The sequence below is a fragment of the Tympanuchus pallidicinctus genome, unplaced genomic scaffold (assembly GCF_026119805.1).
Source record: "Tympanuchus pallidicinctus isolate F22 unplaced genomic scaffold, pur_lepc_1.0 scaffold18, whole genome shotgun sequence".
Taxonomy (NCBI): Eukaryota; Metazoa; Chordata; class Aves; order Galliformes; family Phasianidae; genus Tympanuchus; species Tympanuchus pallidicinctus.
The window spans coordinates 2,495,462-2,512,264 of record NW_026294699.1 but is presented as its reverse complement, the minus strand read 5'-3'; the positions used below and the strand labels follow the sequence as shown (position 1 = coordinate 2,512,264).

At 57.0% G+C, this 16,803-nt stretch overlaps 1 protein-coding gene across 4 annotated transcripts; it reads left to right on the top strand.

The window, feature by feature from the left end:
* The first annotated feature begins 1,683 nt into the window (after nucleotides 1-1,683).
* Nucleotides 1,684-16,478, top strand: NLRC3 (NLR family CARD domain containing 3). 4 transcript variants are annotated; one of them, XM_052679689.1, is made up of 19 exons: nucleotides 1,684-1,944; nucleotides 6,646-6,806; nucleotides 6,907-7,167; nucleotides 7,925-9,668; nucleotides 9,969-10,055; nucleotides 10,737-10,820; nucleotides 11,135-11,218; nucleotides 11,542-11,625; nucleotides 11,932-12,015; nucleotides 12,371-12,454; nucleotides 12,638-12,721; nucleotides 13,582-13,665; nucleotides 13,751-13,834; nucleotides 14,001-14,084; nucleotides 14,341-14,424; nucleotides 14,540-14,623; nucleotides 14,797-14,880; nucleotides 14,951-15,034; nucleotides 15,141-16,478. In XM_052679689.1, the coding sequence occupies exons 2-19, from the start codon at nucleotides 6,800-6,802 to the stop codon at nucleotides 15,229-15,231; spliced, it is 3,282 nt and encodes a 1,093-aa protein (XP_052535649.1). In that variant the 5' UTR covers nucleotides 1,684-1,944; nucleotides 6,646-6,799; the 3' UTR covers nucleotides 15,232-16,478. The 4 variants fall into 4 exon arrangements, with proteins under 4 accessions (XP_052535649.1, XP_052535648.1, XP_052535652.1 ...); XM_052679688.1 differs by having other exon boundaries at nucleotides 6,643-6,806; XM_052679692.1 differs by lacking the exon at nucleotides 6,907-7,167 and having other exon boundaries at nucleotides 6,643-6,806.
* Nucleotides 16,479-16,803: the final 325 nt, after the last annotated feature.

Here is a 16,803-nt window from a genome sequence, read left to right as displayed (position 1 = left end):
GGCTCGGCTGGGCTGCGTTCGGCTCCGTTCGGCTCCTTTCGGCTCCGTTCGGCTCGGCTCGGCTGTGCTCCGTTCGGCTCCTTTCGGCTCCGTTCGGCTCTGTTCGCCTCGGCTGCACCGCCTTCGGCTCCGCTCGGCTCTGCTCGTCCCCTCCCGGCAGTACCTTCAGCTCCGAAGACGTTCTCTAAGCTTTTTCAGACATTTGACCAAGTGAATGCTTTTGGTTCAGCTCGCAGTACGTTTCCTTAAAGTTTAAGCAAATCTTGGCAGAAGTGATTTCGTCCTTTATTTATTTTGGCAAGTGCTGAAGTCTGGTATAGAAAGTTGGAAAAGAATAATGGAAAGAGTTGCTTTTTGCATGGCCAGATGCTGTGTGCACACAGGAGTTGGCCCTGCTTGAGCCCTGACTTGCTGTCCTCGCTCCTATATGTGCTAGGTGTGCCTTCACCCTCAGTGCTTTTAGCTTTGGGTGTGCAGAGCCAGCGATTGGACCCCATGGTTCCTGTGGGTTCCTCCCAACCTGGGATATTCTCTGGTTCTCTGATTCTGTCCCAAAATCTGGGGTCCAGCAGGAGGGCTGCAATGGGCTGACACTGGTGGGCACACACTGCACTACCAGAGCTGCTGGTGGGACTTGGGGCAGGCTGTGGGATGTGCAGCTCCTTGGGGCTGGCATGGAACAAGGTGTGAGAGCTGCCAGGGAGCAGTGACCCGGCCTGGAGCGTGTCCTGGCTGCTCAGAATAGAGCACAGTATTTCAAATAGACACCACAAAATAGAGTAGATAAACCTCACTACACTATGGAATCACAACTTGGGATTGTTGGAATCACAACAGGGACCTCTGGAGCTGCCCACCAAAGCAGGTTCCCTTCAGCAAGTTGCACAGGAAAATGCCCAGGTTGGGTTTTGAATATCTCATTTCAATACAACATTTTGAATATTCCCTTCCAGAGAAGAAAACTCCACAACCTCTCTGGGCAGCTGGTGCCAGGCCCTGGGACCCTCAAAGAAGTCCTTCCTCCTGTCCATATGGAATTTCCTGCGCTGCAGTTTGTGCCCCTTGCCCAGACACTGGGCAGCGCTGGAATGAGCCCAGCCCCATCCTCCTGACCTGCCTTTAGGTATTGATCAGCACTGATCAGATCCCCCCTCAGCCTTCTCTTCCCCAGCTGAACAGCCCCAGGGCTCCCAGCCTGTCCCCATCAGGATGTGCTCCAGGCCCCCCATCTCTGCACCCTTCATTGGGCTCTCTCCACCAGTTCCCTGTCTGCCTGGAACTGGGAAGCCCAGCCCAAGGTGCAGTGTAACTCCCCAGGGAGAGCAGAGAGCACCTCCCTCACCTGCTGGCCTCTCTGCAATATCCTCCAGGGTTCCATTGGCCTTCCTGGCCACCAACCTTCCACGGGCAACCTGCCGGCTCACGGTCAACCACTGGACAACCATTGGTCCACATGGCCATGAGGGCACACGGCACTGGGATGCCCCAGGGCTGCAAGGGCCTTTGAGCAGCAGCAGCTCCTGGGCTCTGCCATCACCGGCCGACCTGTGGTGTTGCATTTGGGGGGTTTGTTTTCATTTGGACACGGCTCGGCCGAGCTGTGGCAGCTGTGGCTGTGGGTTTCTTTCTAGGCCTGCAGTTGATTTGCATGCACAGCAGTCACAGGAAGGAAGATAGAGCAAGACCCACGGCAGGAAGGGGAGAGGAGAGAGCTGAGAACGACGAGAGCAGCGGGGCTGGCGGGGTGCCGTGCGGGGTGCCCACCTCCCCAGGCGCTGCTCCCAGAGGGGCAGGAGCACAGCTTCCATCCTGCACCTCGTGCTCCAACATCTGGGCAAGGAGAGTGCGAAGCTCTGGGGCCATGGAGGGGCCTCGGGGATGCTCCCACCCGCAGTAGGATGACCTCCCTGCACGGGGACCTGGAGAAGGTGTCACAGCGCCAAGGTAAGGCCTGGGGTACGTGGGGACAGAGGCATTCACCTCTGTCTGTGGGGACAGAGGCTGCCCGGTGTGGGGTCAAGATGCTGCAGCCCTCTCTGCGGCAGCCATTTGCTGTGGTGCCGGTTTTGCTGTTCGGGATGTGCCAGCTCTCTTCTCCCAGCCAGCGATGGGGAGGTTAGAGAGCATTCCTACGCACTGAGGCACCGATGGGGACCTGTTCCACGTCACCAATCCCGTTCCCTCGTTTGCTGGGTGTACATGGAATCAGTGCATCTTGTGCAGCGTGGCTCTGCCCCCATGTTAGAGATGTTTAGATGAATTCATTCCTCTTCAAAAACAGTCAAAGAAATGTAGCGTAAATAGAACATGCTATTTACATAGCATAAACAGGATGAGATAAGGATCCGTAATTTCATCATGCTGCTTTTGAGCCTGGGGCATCAAAGAGCAAGAAAGGCTCCTGCAGCTGGCTTGAAGCCCGATCAGAACTTGAAAGCTGAGCTGCACCCATGTGTCCCTCCTCAGGGGTCCCTGCAGAGCTCAGGCGCAGACAGCGAAGCCGAAGGCTCAGCACCCAGTGCCTGCTCAGGCTCTTTTTGCCCATGGGGATGCCCAAACCCAGTGTGTGAACCTCAGGCACCAGGGCAGGTCGAGGTGACTGGCTCAGCGGTGTGGCTGTGCCTGGCGTGCTGTGCTGTGGGTCGGGTACCACCCGGCTGCTGTGTGAGACTTAATCCTGCTCTTATGTGAGCACTTCAGAGCACGAGCCCTGGAGGTGTGGGACAGCCAGGGCAGGGGCTGGCTGCTGTCATCACTGTTGCAGCACCTGTGGTTTGACCATGGAGTGGAAGGCTTACCTGAGGGCAGTCGCATCATTTGGGGTGGGCTGGGGAGATCACAGCACAGAGAATGTCTGACGTTGCAGAGAAGTTTCTTTCTGGAGAGCTTGCTTGCTTGCAAACCCTAAAGGTTTGGGGTCTGCATCTTTGGGCAGGCACTTTGTGACCAAAGCCTGTGGCTGCTGCCCCCAGGGCACAGCACCCGGAGCTCTGCCTCCCTGTCAGGGCTCAGCCTGACCCTGGCCTCGCTGACCTTGCTACTGGTGCTTGGTGCTTGTGCTGATGTCCTGAGAGCAGATCCCCTAGACAAGAGGAGCAGGGACTGCTCACAGGGAGAGGATCTGCTTTTCCATGAGCTGTGCATGCGTATGTGCTGAAGAGTGTCCTGGGCCATGGTCAGGTCCCTGCAGGACATCACTCTGGTTGTTGAGAAAGTCCTCCCATGGTGCAGGGCTGGCAGGAAACTCATTCTATAGGTATAATAGTTTTGGATAACATGAAATCCAAACAGTAAAATTAAAATAAGGCAGCACCTTAAAGCCACGTGTAAATTTAGGTGGGTGAATCACCTGCAGGTCTGCAGGTTTTGTCACTGGGTATGATGCCGAAGATGCTTCGTTGCTTCAGTGGAATTCTTTTCCATTCTGCCGAAAGGTGGCAGCCCACCTCGAGCCTGAGGATTTGCTGAAACCATCAGCAGGAGAGCGGCTGCAGGCACCAGCCTTCTTGAGGAAGCTGCCCTCCATCCTCGGTAACTAAACAGCAGGAAAAACAGAGCATCCAGCGCTGCTCAGTGATGTATTGGTGAGGAGACCTCCACTCTCACAGCAAGAGTTCCTTGCACCTCCCGTGTTACCTTAGCAGGAGCACTTTCCTGCTTCTAGCTTTTGAGCTCATCACTGGTTTTTCCTACTGCTGTGAGTCCCTGGGATCACAGGGTATGTGACCCTCCCTCGAGACCACAGGAGCAGGATGCCACTGAGACATGCACCAGGAAATGGTGGGAGATGGGCTGCCTGCTCTGCTGCTGTGCCTGGGTGAGGGTGAGCATGAGAGCAGCAGGGCTCGATGCAGGGCCCAGGGCACTCATCCTGCCTGCAGCTCACTTGCAGTACCCAGCAAGGCCCAGCGCGGCAGTGATAAGATGGGAGGGCATAGAACTGTAGAATCACAGAATTGTTTGAGCTGGAAGGGACCTTTAAAGGTCATCTCCTCCAACTCCCCTGCAAGAGAAGCTTTGTAACGTACCTAAATACTGCAGCTCAGCCATTTTCCATTGTTTCCCACGTGCGGGCAGCCTGGTGCCTACAAAGGCTCTGTGCTGCACCAGTCCCTCCCAGCAGCACGGAGCAGCTCCCCAGGCAGCACAGCTCTGCACCTCGCTCACTCAAACCACACACACAAGGCTCTACCAGGCCTGCTGTGTGCGCAGGAGCCCCAACCCCTGGTGGGTGCGCTGAGAGCACGACCGCACACTGACAGCATGGCTGTTGCAGGAGGGTTTGGGGCTGAGCAGTGCAGCCTGGAGCTGCAGGGTTTTATGGCTTCGATGAGGCACGCAGCATCCTGCCTCTACCAGCACAGAGCAGCAAGTGGCACCCTCGTCCTGGGGCAGGATGGGTGCTGCATCCCCATCACAGGAGGAAGATCCTGGAGGCCAGGAGCAGCAGAGGCTGCTACCTCCAGCCGCCCTCCTGCTGTCACCATCCCAGCCCCGTCCCTCATCACGAACCCTTCAGAGAGTTTTTTTAGTTCCACACTGGCCTTTCAGGAAGAGGAGTGTACCTCCACAGAGCCAAAGATGAGCAGAAGCAGGCACGTCTTGCTCACACGTTCTGGTGCCAGGCGCAGAATGCAGGGCACTGAGGTGTGGCAGCAGTAGGGCTGCTTTGCTGTGTCCCTCTGCTCCCAGGTGTGATGTAGGAGGTACTGCCTGAGCTCTGCTAAGAGAACAGACAGGTATTGACCAGACATCCTCAGATGAATGAATTTTCCGTGGCAAGACAAGCAAACCACTCCACACACACTGCTGTGCCCCCAGATTGCCAGCAGAAGCATCCCCACACATTGCCTCCCCGCTCACCCCAATGGTCCCTGTGTCCCCAGAGCCCCATGTCTGGTGGTTCCCCTCCTGGGACACCTCCCAGCAATGCAGGATCCCTCTGGAGGCAGCACAGCCCCACGGCATGGCTGGGTCCCCACTGCTGCAGCTGTTTGCAGCTTCCTGGCCCATGTAGATACGTATCGCTGTCACCTACCTGGGCCCCAGGAGTGAACCAGCCCTGGAGCTGCAGTCACGGCAAACTTTTATACAGAAAGTAGAAAAAGAAAAAAAAGATGCTGCCTCTGCATCATTTCTTCTGCTGCTTTCTTCTTTTTGTGGGACGCCTTCAGCTGAGCTGAGCCGCGGCTGCTGGTTTGTAGCAGCAGGATTCCATTTTGATGTAGCACCAGGAGGCATGATTAAATAACCTCTGGCCTTAGAGCAAGTTCTCCCCCATCAAAGGGCTTTTCTCAGCCAGCCAGCCATGTTTTGGAGGATGACAAGGAAACATGCCTGCAGGCAGCAGAAACCCTTTCATTTTGGCCACGTTGCTGGGTGCAGAGTGAAGATGAGAAACCCAGGGACTGCTGTGTGCAAAGATTTAATGGAAGCTTCCAGGCCGGTTAGAGACCAGAAGACATTAAAGAGTGATAATTTCACAACAAATTCTCACTGAGCTTGTTTAATTTATGCCAATATCTTAATTGATCACAGGGCTGCCAGGGGGATGAAAAGAGAGGCAGCTGAAGAAGGGGGACCAGCGGGGAGCTCTGCAGCCAGGGGTCAGAGCTGGGCAGCTCAGGAGGAGCATATAAATCATACATGGATCTCCTAGCAAGAGGATGAACGGGAGAGACTGCAAAGAGGGTGCCCCGAGCATCCTCACTTTGTACTGTGGATGAGAAACTCCACCAGGTTCTCTTGCTCTGAGCGACATTTATGCTTTTCCTCTGGAAGAGGTCAGGTTTGTTAGAGCAAAGAAAATGAGAGCTTGCTGTGCCTGCTGGCAAGGCAGCATCACTGAAGTTTGCTCAGGAGTGGGTTTGGGCAAACACAGCTCCATCTGCAATCATCCTGGCAGAGCCTGGCACACTTTGGGGTGAAATGGCACGGATCTGCACAGCCCTGGTGCACAGGGCTGCCATGCACTTACAAACCAGCAAGAGGTGAGTGGTTTGGCACTCATCTGCGGCAGAGAAGGGAGAGGGAGCAGGTAAGTGCTGCTCTGTGTAGTGATTCACCAGTGCTGCTGACATTGAGTGTCTGCAGAGCTCTGCAACAGGATGTGGTGTTTGCCACCGAGCTGCTCGCTGCGATGCTGGCCCTGGACGTAGGTAGCTTTGAAACTGAAACGGGCCCTCTGTCATTCTGCTGCTGCTGCCCCACAACTTCCTTCACAACACAAAGGAAATTCTCAGTTTGCAGTCCTGCTGGCCTGCAGGTGATGATGCTGGCACCCAGACACTTGCCATGTGCTCTGCAGATGGCAGGGAGCTGTCACTGTATGAGCAGTTAGCACAGCCACAGCATGCCTGAGAAAGGCACCTGCAAAGTGGTGCTGGGGAAGGCACCAAGCCTGTGGGATGCGAGGTGTGGGCAGGCAGGCAGGGATGCTGCAGCATGATGGGCTCTGCCCTGGCTGAGCACACAGCAATCTGATCTCCTGCTTGACCCGAGCCAGAAGCCAAGACGAATGCTGGTGGATTTTAGCATCGGAGGACGACGTAGGGCAAAGCCAAGCACAGGCATGCTGGTGGTGGGGAGGGCAGTGCCAGCTCGAGGCGGCTCCCCACCGTGTTTCTCCTCTTGTTCCTGCAGCAGGATGGATAAAGGCTGAGTGTGGCAGCAGGAGCCTGGGCTGACGTGCTGCCTGCCGCACGGTCCATGGGACGGTGGTGGGTGCAGGCTGAAGTCTGCACTGCTGTGAACACTGTGCTCGTCGCCCCAGCACCGCCGATGCCACGGGACGCCTCTGATGGAAGGTGAGCGGTGCCCAGGGCAGCAGCACAGACATGGAAAGCTGCTGAGCAGCGTGCCCAGGGATTGCACGAGCCGCTGCTCTCCTGCTCTCCTCTCCTGCAGAGGCTTGGATCAGTCGCTACCGGAGGCAGCTGATGAGGTCCATCTCACCACAGTTCCTGGAGGAGATCATCGGCTACCTGCAGAGGCTGGACCTCCTCACAGTGGAGGAGGCTGGCCGGGCGCAGGAGGCGAGCTCCCTGCCCGAGCAGGTGAGGGCCGTGGTGGACATCCTGGCTGGCAAGGGCAGCCATGCCTCCCAGTCCCTGCAGAGCTTCATCGAGACCACCAATTCCCAGCTTTACCTCCACATCACTGTCTATGGTAGGCAGCCCACGACAGGTGGGATGTGGGGTGTCAACGTGCCTGCCCTGGCATTTGCTGGAGCATCTTGAGATGCACACGGAGATGACAGGAGCCATGCCAGGCCTCAGGGACTATTCCTCCCGCCCGCTCTGGCACGCTTCTCTGAGCAGCTTGAGAAGGGGGGAAAGCAAGCAGAACATCTCAGCAGATCTGCTGCCTCCGGGCTCACACCCTAGCTCTGAGACATCTCTGCTCCCTAATCGGAGCTGGCAGCCCCAAACACCAGCTTCTGCTCCCCCAGAGTCCCGTTTCACATCACACTTTTTGTCAGCATAAATAACTTGCTGGGGTTCGGGTGGTGATGAGGCAGGGCTGAGGTTGAGCCACAGGTCAGGATCAAGGCTAGCAAGGACAGCCAGAGTCATGAAGAGGCCAGTGACCACCAGGTGAGTGCACAGTGATGAGGTGGGTCTGAGGACAAGCTGGAAAAACAGTCCATGGGTCAGGATCCAGACCAGCAGGCACAGCTGTGATGGACCTGTAGATAGGCACTCCTAAATGTAGCTCAGGCAGGTGTTAGAGGTTCAGGCCTGAGTTTAAACGGGTTTCTGGACCTATAGGGGTGAGCAGAGGCTGAAGGTGAGGCTGGTCAGATCCCCAGCACCTTCCTGCCCAGGTAAGGGTCTATGAGGTTTCCCCTCCTCATGGGAGTGTCTGCATCTCTCATCTGTGGTTCCTCTCCTCCTTAACTCCTGTTTCATTTCTCTCTGTGCAGAACCAATGGTGCAGAAACATCTGGAGAGCCTCCAAAGCTTCTATGAGAACAGCTTGGAAATAGGTTCCCTCCAGCGCCTCACAAACCTGCTGCTAGTGGAGGGCTTGACTGACATCCAGCAGAAGGAGCATGACATCCTGCAGATGGAAATGACCAAAGGCCTACAAAACGTATCCAAGAGCATCCCTTTAGAGAAGCTCTTCTTGCCCCTGTCCAAGGTCAGCATCCCCCCGCGGATCTCTGTGACCACGGGGGTGGCTGGGATCGGCAAAAGCACGCTGGTGAAGCTGTTTGTTGGTCGCTGGACAAAGGGCTTGATCAACAGGGACATCATGTTTGTGCTGCCACTCACCTTCCGGGAGCTCAACACCTACGAGAAGCTCTCTGCCGAGAGGCTCATCCGCTCCTCGTTCCCCCACATCACCGAACCCAACTGCATCTCCACGGGAGCTGCCAGGACGCTGCTCATCCTCGACGGCTTGGATGAGTTTAAGACCCCTCTGGATTTTTCCAACACGGTTGCCTGCACCGATCCCAAAAAGGAGATTCAAGTGGACAACCTGATCACCAATATCATACGAGGCAACCTGCTACAGGAGGCTTCTGTCTGGGTCACCTCTCGGCCCGCGGCGGCCAGCCAGATCCCCGGCGGGCTCATAGACCGCATGACGGAAATACGGGGCTTCAGGGCTGCAGAGATGAAAGACTTCTTGGACCAGATGTTCCTTGACAACAGAGACTTATCCAGCCAGGTTCTGCATCACATCAAGGCTAACAGATCTTTGCACATCATGTGCACAGTTCCTGGATTTTGCAGGATTTACGGCTCTTCAATTGGTTATTACCTAAAAAACAGCACCGGTCAACCCCAAGAAATGCCAGTTGCTCCTAAGACCTTGTCAGAAATCTATTCCTATTATTTTAAAATGGCTTTGAGCAGCGACTGGCCAGAAAGGCAGAGAGAAACCCTCAGGATCGAGCAAGCTGTGAACAACAGCAAGAAAGTGATGGGCAGCTTGGGCAGGCTGGCCTTCTATGGGCTGCTCAAACGGAAGCACGTGTTCTACGAGCAGGACATGAAGACGTACGGCATAGACCTCTCCTTGCTGCACAGCAGTTTGTGCAGCAGACTCTTACTCAAGGAGGACATGCAATCCTCCACGGCCTATTATTTCTCCCACTTAACCATACAGGAGTTTTTAGCAGCTATTTATTATTACACCGCTGCCAAGCGGGCGATATTCGACCTCTTCACGGAGAGCGGGATGTCCTGGCCCAAGCTGGGCTTCCTCAACCACTTCAAGAGCGCCGTTCAGAGGTCGCTGCAGGCTGAGGACGGGCAGCTCGATATCTTCGTGCGGTTCCTCTCCGGGCTGCTCTCTCCGCAGGTGAACCAGCTGCTGTCCGGCTGGCTCCTGGTGAAGGATGAGCATAACAGCTACAGGAACCAAGCCATCAGCTTCCTGCAGGGCTGCCTCAACACAAACTACGTTATCTCCTCGCAGACGGTGAACACCGTGCACTGCCTGCACGAGATTCAGCACGCGGAGATTGCTAAGGCTGTGGAGGAAGCGATGAAGAACGAGAGCCTGGCTGGGATGCTCACGCCAGTGAACTGCTCTGCCCTGGCGTACCTCCTGCAGGTCTCTGACGTCTGCGTGGAGGAGACCAACCTCTCCAACTGCCTCACTTACAACATCTGCAAGAGCCTGCTCCCCCAGCTCCTCTTCTGCCACAGCCTCAGGTGGGTCGCAGTGGAACAGAGAAGCGAGCAGGGACACTGGGCTGCTCCACGTGTTGCTCAAACTCCCCGGCGCCTGTGGGAGATGCGGGCCCACCAATGCTGCTCAGCAGCAGAAAGATGTCCTGGGGATGGCACTGTTACAGCTCCGCAGTCCTGGGGAAGTCAACTCTGCTTCTGCACCTCAGTTTTTCCACCTAAGGGCAGATGTCACAGGACAGCTGTGTCCCCACGCGGTCACAAATAGTTCTTTCCTCACTTTTTGTTTTCTTTGCTTTTTCTCTTTCCTTCCATTTCCTCCAGGCTGGACAATAACCAGTTTAAGGACAACGTGATGGAGCTGCTAGGCAGCGTGCTGAGCGTGAAGGACTGCCAGATCCAGAGGCTCAGGTAGGACCTGGCCCAGGTGGAACGAGTAATTGCAGAGCAGAACCAGGGCAAGGGGCCACCCAGTCGGCTCCCACCAGCTGCTGGGTGAAAAGGACAGCCCTGCCCCTCAGCCTCCTTCACTTCACCCCTGCTGTCTGCTGGTTCCCCAGCACAGCTGCCATCAGCAGCCCTGCACCCACCCCTTGTGCAGGCTGATTCATCCCAAGCCCTGACCGTGCCACCCACTCCAGCTATTTTCAGCCAGCCTCCTGCCTCCTTGCTGTTCTTAAACCTGTAACTTGGGTAGTAAGTGCAGATTGCTTATTCTGATACACCACTTCCTGGGCCTGTGACTGTCTGCTGGGCACCCCGGGCTCAGGTTAGACCAGCTGATGCCTGGAGATGTGTTGCCCCCAGCAGATGTGTCTCCAATTTCCCATCTCCCCTCCTGTGTTCGTGGCTGTGCATAGAGCCTCCAGTGCTGTGATCTGGGCAGCTCCCTTGTTCACTTCATTAATTAATGTGAAGTTCAGAAACCCTCCAACTTGTCCCTGCAATTCCACTCCAGCAGAGCACACCTGCAAGTGATTGCAAGTGTGGCTGTTCCACAAACCAACCTGATGCTGCCCTCCTTGCAGACACACAGGGGTTGTGAGAGCCTCTTTCCCCCATGACAGACTCTTGCTTTCTTTTTCTGGACAGCCTGGCAGAAAATCAGATCTGCAATAAAGGTGCCAAAGCACTGGCCAGGTCGCTGATGGTGAACAGGAGCTTGACAGCGCTGGAGTAAGTGCTACCCCTTCTGAACCACATAGCTCCTGTAGAGCCACATCCCACCTGGCCAAGCTGGGAACGACACCCAGCTGTGTCCCAGGGCAGCAGAACCCACTGGCTGCTCACAGTCCCTTCATGTGGGCTTGTTAATAATATCAGATTGACAGCTGGGCACTACCAGCCTGGGGGTGAGGGGAAGTCAGCCCTGTGGTTGAAGGAGCAAACTGCTGGGACATCCCAGTGCAGGCAGACAGCTGCTGCTCTTGCTTCTCTACCCCCATCCTAACCTCATCCTTTCTGCTCCTCTCTCCCCTGCCTTGCTTCAGCCTGCGAAGTAACTCCATCGGCCCATCGGGAGCGAAAGCATTGGCTGATGCACTGAAAAAAAACCAAGTCCTGCTCTCTTTGAAGTAAGTCTGCAGCACCAGCAGGAGAAGAGGCATGGGACAGGCTGTCCACAGCCCTCATCTTGGTGTTGTGAGTTGTGGGATCCGGGCACAACCTCAAGCCCTCAATCAGAGGGGTCTTAAATCACCACTGGGATGCAGGGCAGCACAACAGGAAAGCAGACCCTGTTGTGCACAGTGAAACTGGGAACCCCTCAGTGCAGCAGCAGTGGGATCCTGCTCACCCAGCACCGCTCCAGTCCTGGGCATATGTGTGTGTCCAGGTGGGTGCTGTGGTTACAGAGATGCCTCCTGCCCAGCACTCACAGCTTGCTCTCTCCTTGCAGCCTGCAGCACAACCTGATCAAGGAGGAGGGTGCCACAGCCCTGGCTGATGCTCTGCTGACCAACCGCAGGCTGATAACCCTGCAGTGAGTGACCCCCTGCTCCCCCAGCCACCAGCAGACCCTGTGCTGGTTCAGGCTTGGCCACGTCTCCCTGTGCTTTTCCCCAGTTTACTGTCCCCATGCCACCCTTGATAGCAAAGAAACTGTCACAGCCTCGTGGACCAGTCCTTCAGGCACCTATTTCCCAACATGAAATGTCCTCAGGGTGCACGTAGGGGGGAAGAGCACTGCCAGAGCTGAGAGCAGTGCACAGGGGAGGGAGGGGACAACGTGCCACTGATGGAGCTGTGTCTGGGGCTGGCTGATGCTCCTGGCTCCTCTCCCTTGCAGCCTTCAGAAAAACTCCATCGGTGCCCACGGTGCAAAGAAGTTAGCAGAGGCACTGGCGCAGAACTGCAGCCTCAAGGAGCTGATGTAAGAGCTGCGGGGCAGCACAGGGCCAAGGGATGGCGATTCCAGCGCTGTGCTCAGCTGGGATCCACGGGCACAACCCTTGGCAGGGCTCTGGGCTGTGCTTTGGGGCAGCCGCTGTAGGTGGAGGTGGGAATGGCAGCGGAGCGCCTGTTGGATGGGCCTGGTGCAGAGATGCTTCACGTATCTGGGAGGGAGCAGGGTGCCAGGCAGTGAACAGGGAGGCCGAGCCCAGCAAGGAGAGGCCCACAAAGCTGCTTGGGTCCTGGGCAGGGCAGGGCTGCAGACCCCACGCTGCTGGCAGGAGCTCTGCTTGCAATACAGCTGTCGGTAATGCTCTCTTGTCCTCATGTCTTAGGCTCTCCAGCAACTCTGTAGGAGACAGCGGCTCGGTTGCCTTGGCTGAAGCCCTGAAGGTCAATCACAGTCTGCAAAGCCTCGAGTGAGCGCTCCCTGCCTGGTAGCCCTGCTGCCCCACTGCCCCTTCCACGTTTGTTCCTTTAGCCTTGGCTCCCCGCTGTGGGAGCTGCCAGCTCCCCGGTGAAACACGGCCTCTCACCCCAAACACAGCCCCACAGCGATGGCTCTGCTGTCCCATCCTAACGCCTCCCTCTGTCTGTGTCAGTCTGCAGAGTAATTCCATCAGTAACACTGGGGTCGGTGCGCTGACAGCAGCTCTCTGCTCCAACAAGGGACTCATCGACCTCAAGTAAGTGATGGCCCCACTGGCCACCCTGTCGGATAGCGGCTCCTGCAGTGCACAGCTCTCACGGCAACCAGGACGTGGGGATGCCAGAGCTCCTCGGCATGCAGGGCTGCGCCTGGCTGCTTCCACAAGTGCTTTCAGATGCTGAAAGCAGCTTTGGTCCCTCTGATGGCTGAGAGCTCTTTGTGCTCTTGACTTTCTCCCCATGAGACTGTATCAGTGCAGCCATGTCGCAATGAATCGCAGTGGGGGAGGCTGGGAAAAAAGCCTGATAATCCTACAGTGTTCACATGTGCTGGATGTGCAGGGAAAACTAGCAGCTCCAGGGAGCGGGGCACATGTGGCAGCTTCAGCCAGCTGACAGCCACCCCAAATGCACAGGGGAACACCAGGCAGCACTGCTGTGCTGTGCTGGAGCCCTGGCACAGGCTGCCCAGGTGCTGCAGGGTCTCCTCCTCAGAGCTCTCACAAAACTGCCTGCCCGTGGGGCTGCGCTCTGCTCTGGGTGTCCTCCTGGGGCAGAGCTGGGGCAGAAGGACCCTGAGGTACCTCCAACGTCAGCCATCGTCCTCACATCTTAGGCTCTCCTAATAGATTTGGCATCTAGTAGTAGTTAGAGCTCTAGGACAGGGTTTTTGTGCACAGCCCCGCACCACAAAGCCAGCTCTCAGGCTTGTCTTCTAGGAAGGGATGAGGAAAGCTGCGGTTTCTGTTTCACTGTGGACAGCAGTGCAGGGAACAGAAATGCAGATGGTGCTGGAGATGCTGTTGCAATGCATGGCTGCAGCCCTGGAGTGGGGCCAAGGGGTGGTGGGGAGCAGACGGTCCCCCCATGCTCCTCCCCAGCCCTGGTGTTTCCCCAGTTTGCGGGAGAATTCCATCAGCAAGGAGGGCGGCCCCGCCATCGCCCATGCCCTGCGCACCAACTGCACCCTCAGGAAGCTGGAGTAAGTCCACCGGGCCCGGGGGGCACCCAGCCTGCTGTGCAGGGCCGTCCCAACCTGTGTGTGATGATGTCTTCTCTGCCTCCAGCTTAGCAGCCAACCTGCTGCACGATGAAGGCGGCAAGGCCATCGCTTTGGCCATGAAGGAGAACCGGGCACTCACATCCCTCCAGTGAGTTTCCAATCGGACCCGGTGTGTCCCTGATTTGCTCTCCCACAGACTGTGCCATCCTGGATGCACCCACAGGGATTCACAGGGTGAATGGGTGCTGAGCACAGAGGGATTGGGCCATCCCGCAGCCCGCAGCCACGCACTTCACACCTTGTTCCTCTCGCAGCCTGCAGTGGAACTTCATTCAGACGCAAGCAGCCGTGGCCCTGGCACAAGCACTGCAGTCCAATGGCAGCCTGGTCAGCCTTGAGTAAGCATGGATACGGTGGGCAGGTTCCAGCACCTCTGGGCAGCATCCTCCTATGGGCACCAGCCAGGAGCTAGCTTTGACCTTTGCCTCCTCCATGTGCCCCATCCCGTCCCCATCCCCGGTCCCTGGTTGGGGGTGCTGGATGTGTGTGGCCCCCCAAGCACTCTGGCACACCACACCCCATTCTTGATGTGCTTTGCTGCCCATTTCCCTGCCCCCATCTGCTCAGGGCACACACAGTATTTGCTTGTCTCAGCTTGCAGGAGAACGCCATTGGGGATGAGGGAATGGCCGCCCTGGCTGCTGCACTGAAGGTCAACACCACGCTGGCAGATCTCCAGTGAGCACACAGGCTGTGGCAGAGCCCTGCCACTGCAGCTGATCTGATTAGCACGTCTAATTAGCACACAGCAGCCGCCTCGGGACACACACTCAAGGACTCTGTTCTCTTGCAGTCTCCAGGTAGCTTCCATCAGTGCAGCCGGTGCCCAAGCCCTAGCGGAGGCCTTGATGGTCAACAACAGCTTGCAGGTCCTGGAGTAAGTGCTCAGCAGGGCAGTGAGCACCCATGACTGTGATGCTGCTCCCTGGGGTGTCCGAGATCCCCATGCTGGGCTCAGCACCGCTCGCTTCCCATATCACGTCCCCCTGCTGGCCCAGGGCTGCCCTGTAGAAGATGTGGGTCCTCCTGATAGCCTGTCTTGCTTTGCAGCTTGAGGGGAAACTGCATCAGCGTGGCAGGGGCCAAGGCAATGGCCAAGGCATTGAAGGTGAACCGCAGCCTCCGCTGGCTCAAGTAAGTGTCCCGCTCCTAGGGATGAGAGGCAGGAGCCTTCCAGCCCTCCTGACCCCACTGCCCACCGCAGCCTGCAGGAGAACTCCCTGGGCATGGATGGGGCCATCTGCATCGCCACCGCGCTGAGGGGCAACCACGGCCTCACCTACGTCAAGTAAGTGGTGGTGAGCACTCAGCTGGATGGGGAGGCTGGTGCAGGGCTGGGGAGCTTCTCTCACACCCACCGGGGATCCTGAACCGCTCTTCCTCCCTGCTCCCAGCCTGCAGGGGAACCGTATCGGCCAGTCGGGAGCCAAGATGATCTCTGACGCCATCCGGACCAACTCACCTGACTGCGTGGTGGTGGTGTGAGAGCATGCAGCTGTGCGAGGAGATGGCTGGGGGGCAGAGGACATCCTTTGGCTCACTGCCCACCCATCGAGGGGAAGCTGGGGCAGGGAGAGCCCAGCAGCGCTCAGCATGGCCTCACAGGAGCTCACAGCTGCTACTGCATCCCTGGGCTCTGAATCAGCAGCACAGGAGGGTTAGAAGCTGGGGAATGCACAGTTTGCCTGTTCGCTCAGGCACGGGGGAGCTTCAAGGCTGCATAAATGGATGAAAAGAAAATGGGAGCGATGAGGGGGCAGATCCTATAGGGCAGGTCCCACAGGCACATGGGTGACTTGACTCCATCATAGGCCAGCAGCCCTCCCCTGCTGCAGTGCTGTGCCCACAGGCTGTTCTGCACCAGGCATATCCTGACTGCACAGGAGCTCTGCTCACAACCCACCTGAAGATGCTGTAGGCAAATGCTACAGCACCCCAGCCTGGTCCCAGCACACTGCTCCAGTGCCAGCCCTTCTCTGTCTAGGTCTGCTAGGGATGCCCGGAACACTGCATGAAACAGCAGCCCCTCCTCAGGCAGCCACACAGCCCAGTCCTGTAGGATGCTGCTGAAATCCTACTGAGATGAAAAGGCTGACGTTCCCTTGTCCCTGCAGAGCAGGGGCTGCTCCCTGTACAGCTGTGTGGTTTGCCATGCCCACAACAACACGTTGGCTTTGGCTGAGCAAACACAGTTCTCGAGTGTTTGGTACTGCTGCCCTACATCACATCCTCTTGGAGGAGACAGGGATCTGAAGGCACAGGAGTACAGTCACTGAGAAAGGCCTTGGGAGGAAGGAAGGAAGGAAGGAAGGAGCAGGAGGAACAGCACTGCATGAAGATGGGCCACCTGAGGCAGGAGTGCCTCAGGACAAAGTTCTGTCCCTCAAGCTGAGGACCACTGGGCTCCCTGCTCTTGCCGTTGGGTCACCTTCTAAGCAAGTGGCTGCCGAAAGCAGAGGTGCCAGGTGATGCCTCTGTGTGTGTGGCAGGTGTGGTGGCTCTCAAGAAGGTGCTGGGTTCACAACTGGAGCAGCAGCCACTCTTTGCAACCCCTCCCGACCCCCACAGCCAGCAGCCCCTCTCCCTTCACCTCCCAGAGCCGCACCTGGACACGTGGAGTCAGGGCAGGGAGCAGCTGCTCTGAGCACCTCTGTGAGCTGAGCCTGGGGGAACGCTGGGGTGAGCTGTGCCATATGTACATGCTTGGAAATAAATGAGATCCTAGCTGAAAACACACTTTGCACTGCCTTCCTCTGTTGGTTGTGGGTGATCACATAGGACACTGAGGTGCACTACCTGACCTGTGTCCCTCTGCCTGGATGGGGACCTCACACCTCTTCCAGTGTGACTGTTACATCTCAGGAGCTGGCTCGCTTTCTCCAACAGGAAATAATGACACTGAAATCCTCCCTCGGTCACCAATACTTCAGAGCAGACAGGCTTGGGGCCAGCTCTGCCTAAACCCATTTCCCAAGGTTTGGGAAATGTTCCCCAAAATGTCAATGGGAAACAGCAATTGGCAATCTCAAGCCACCTCCTGTACCCTGGGGCTCCAGG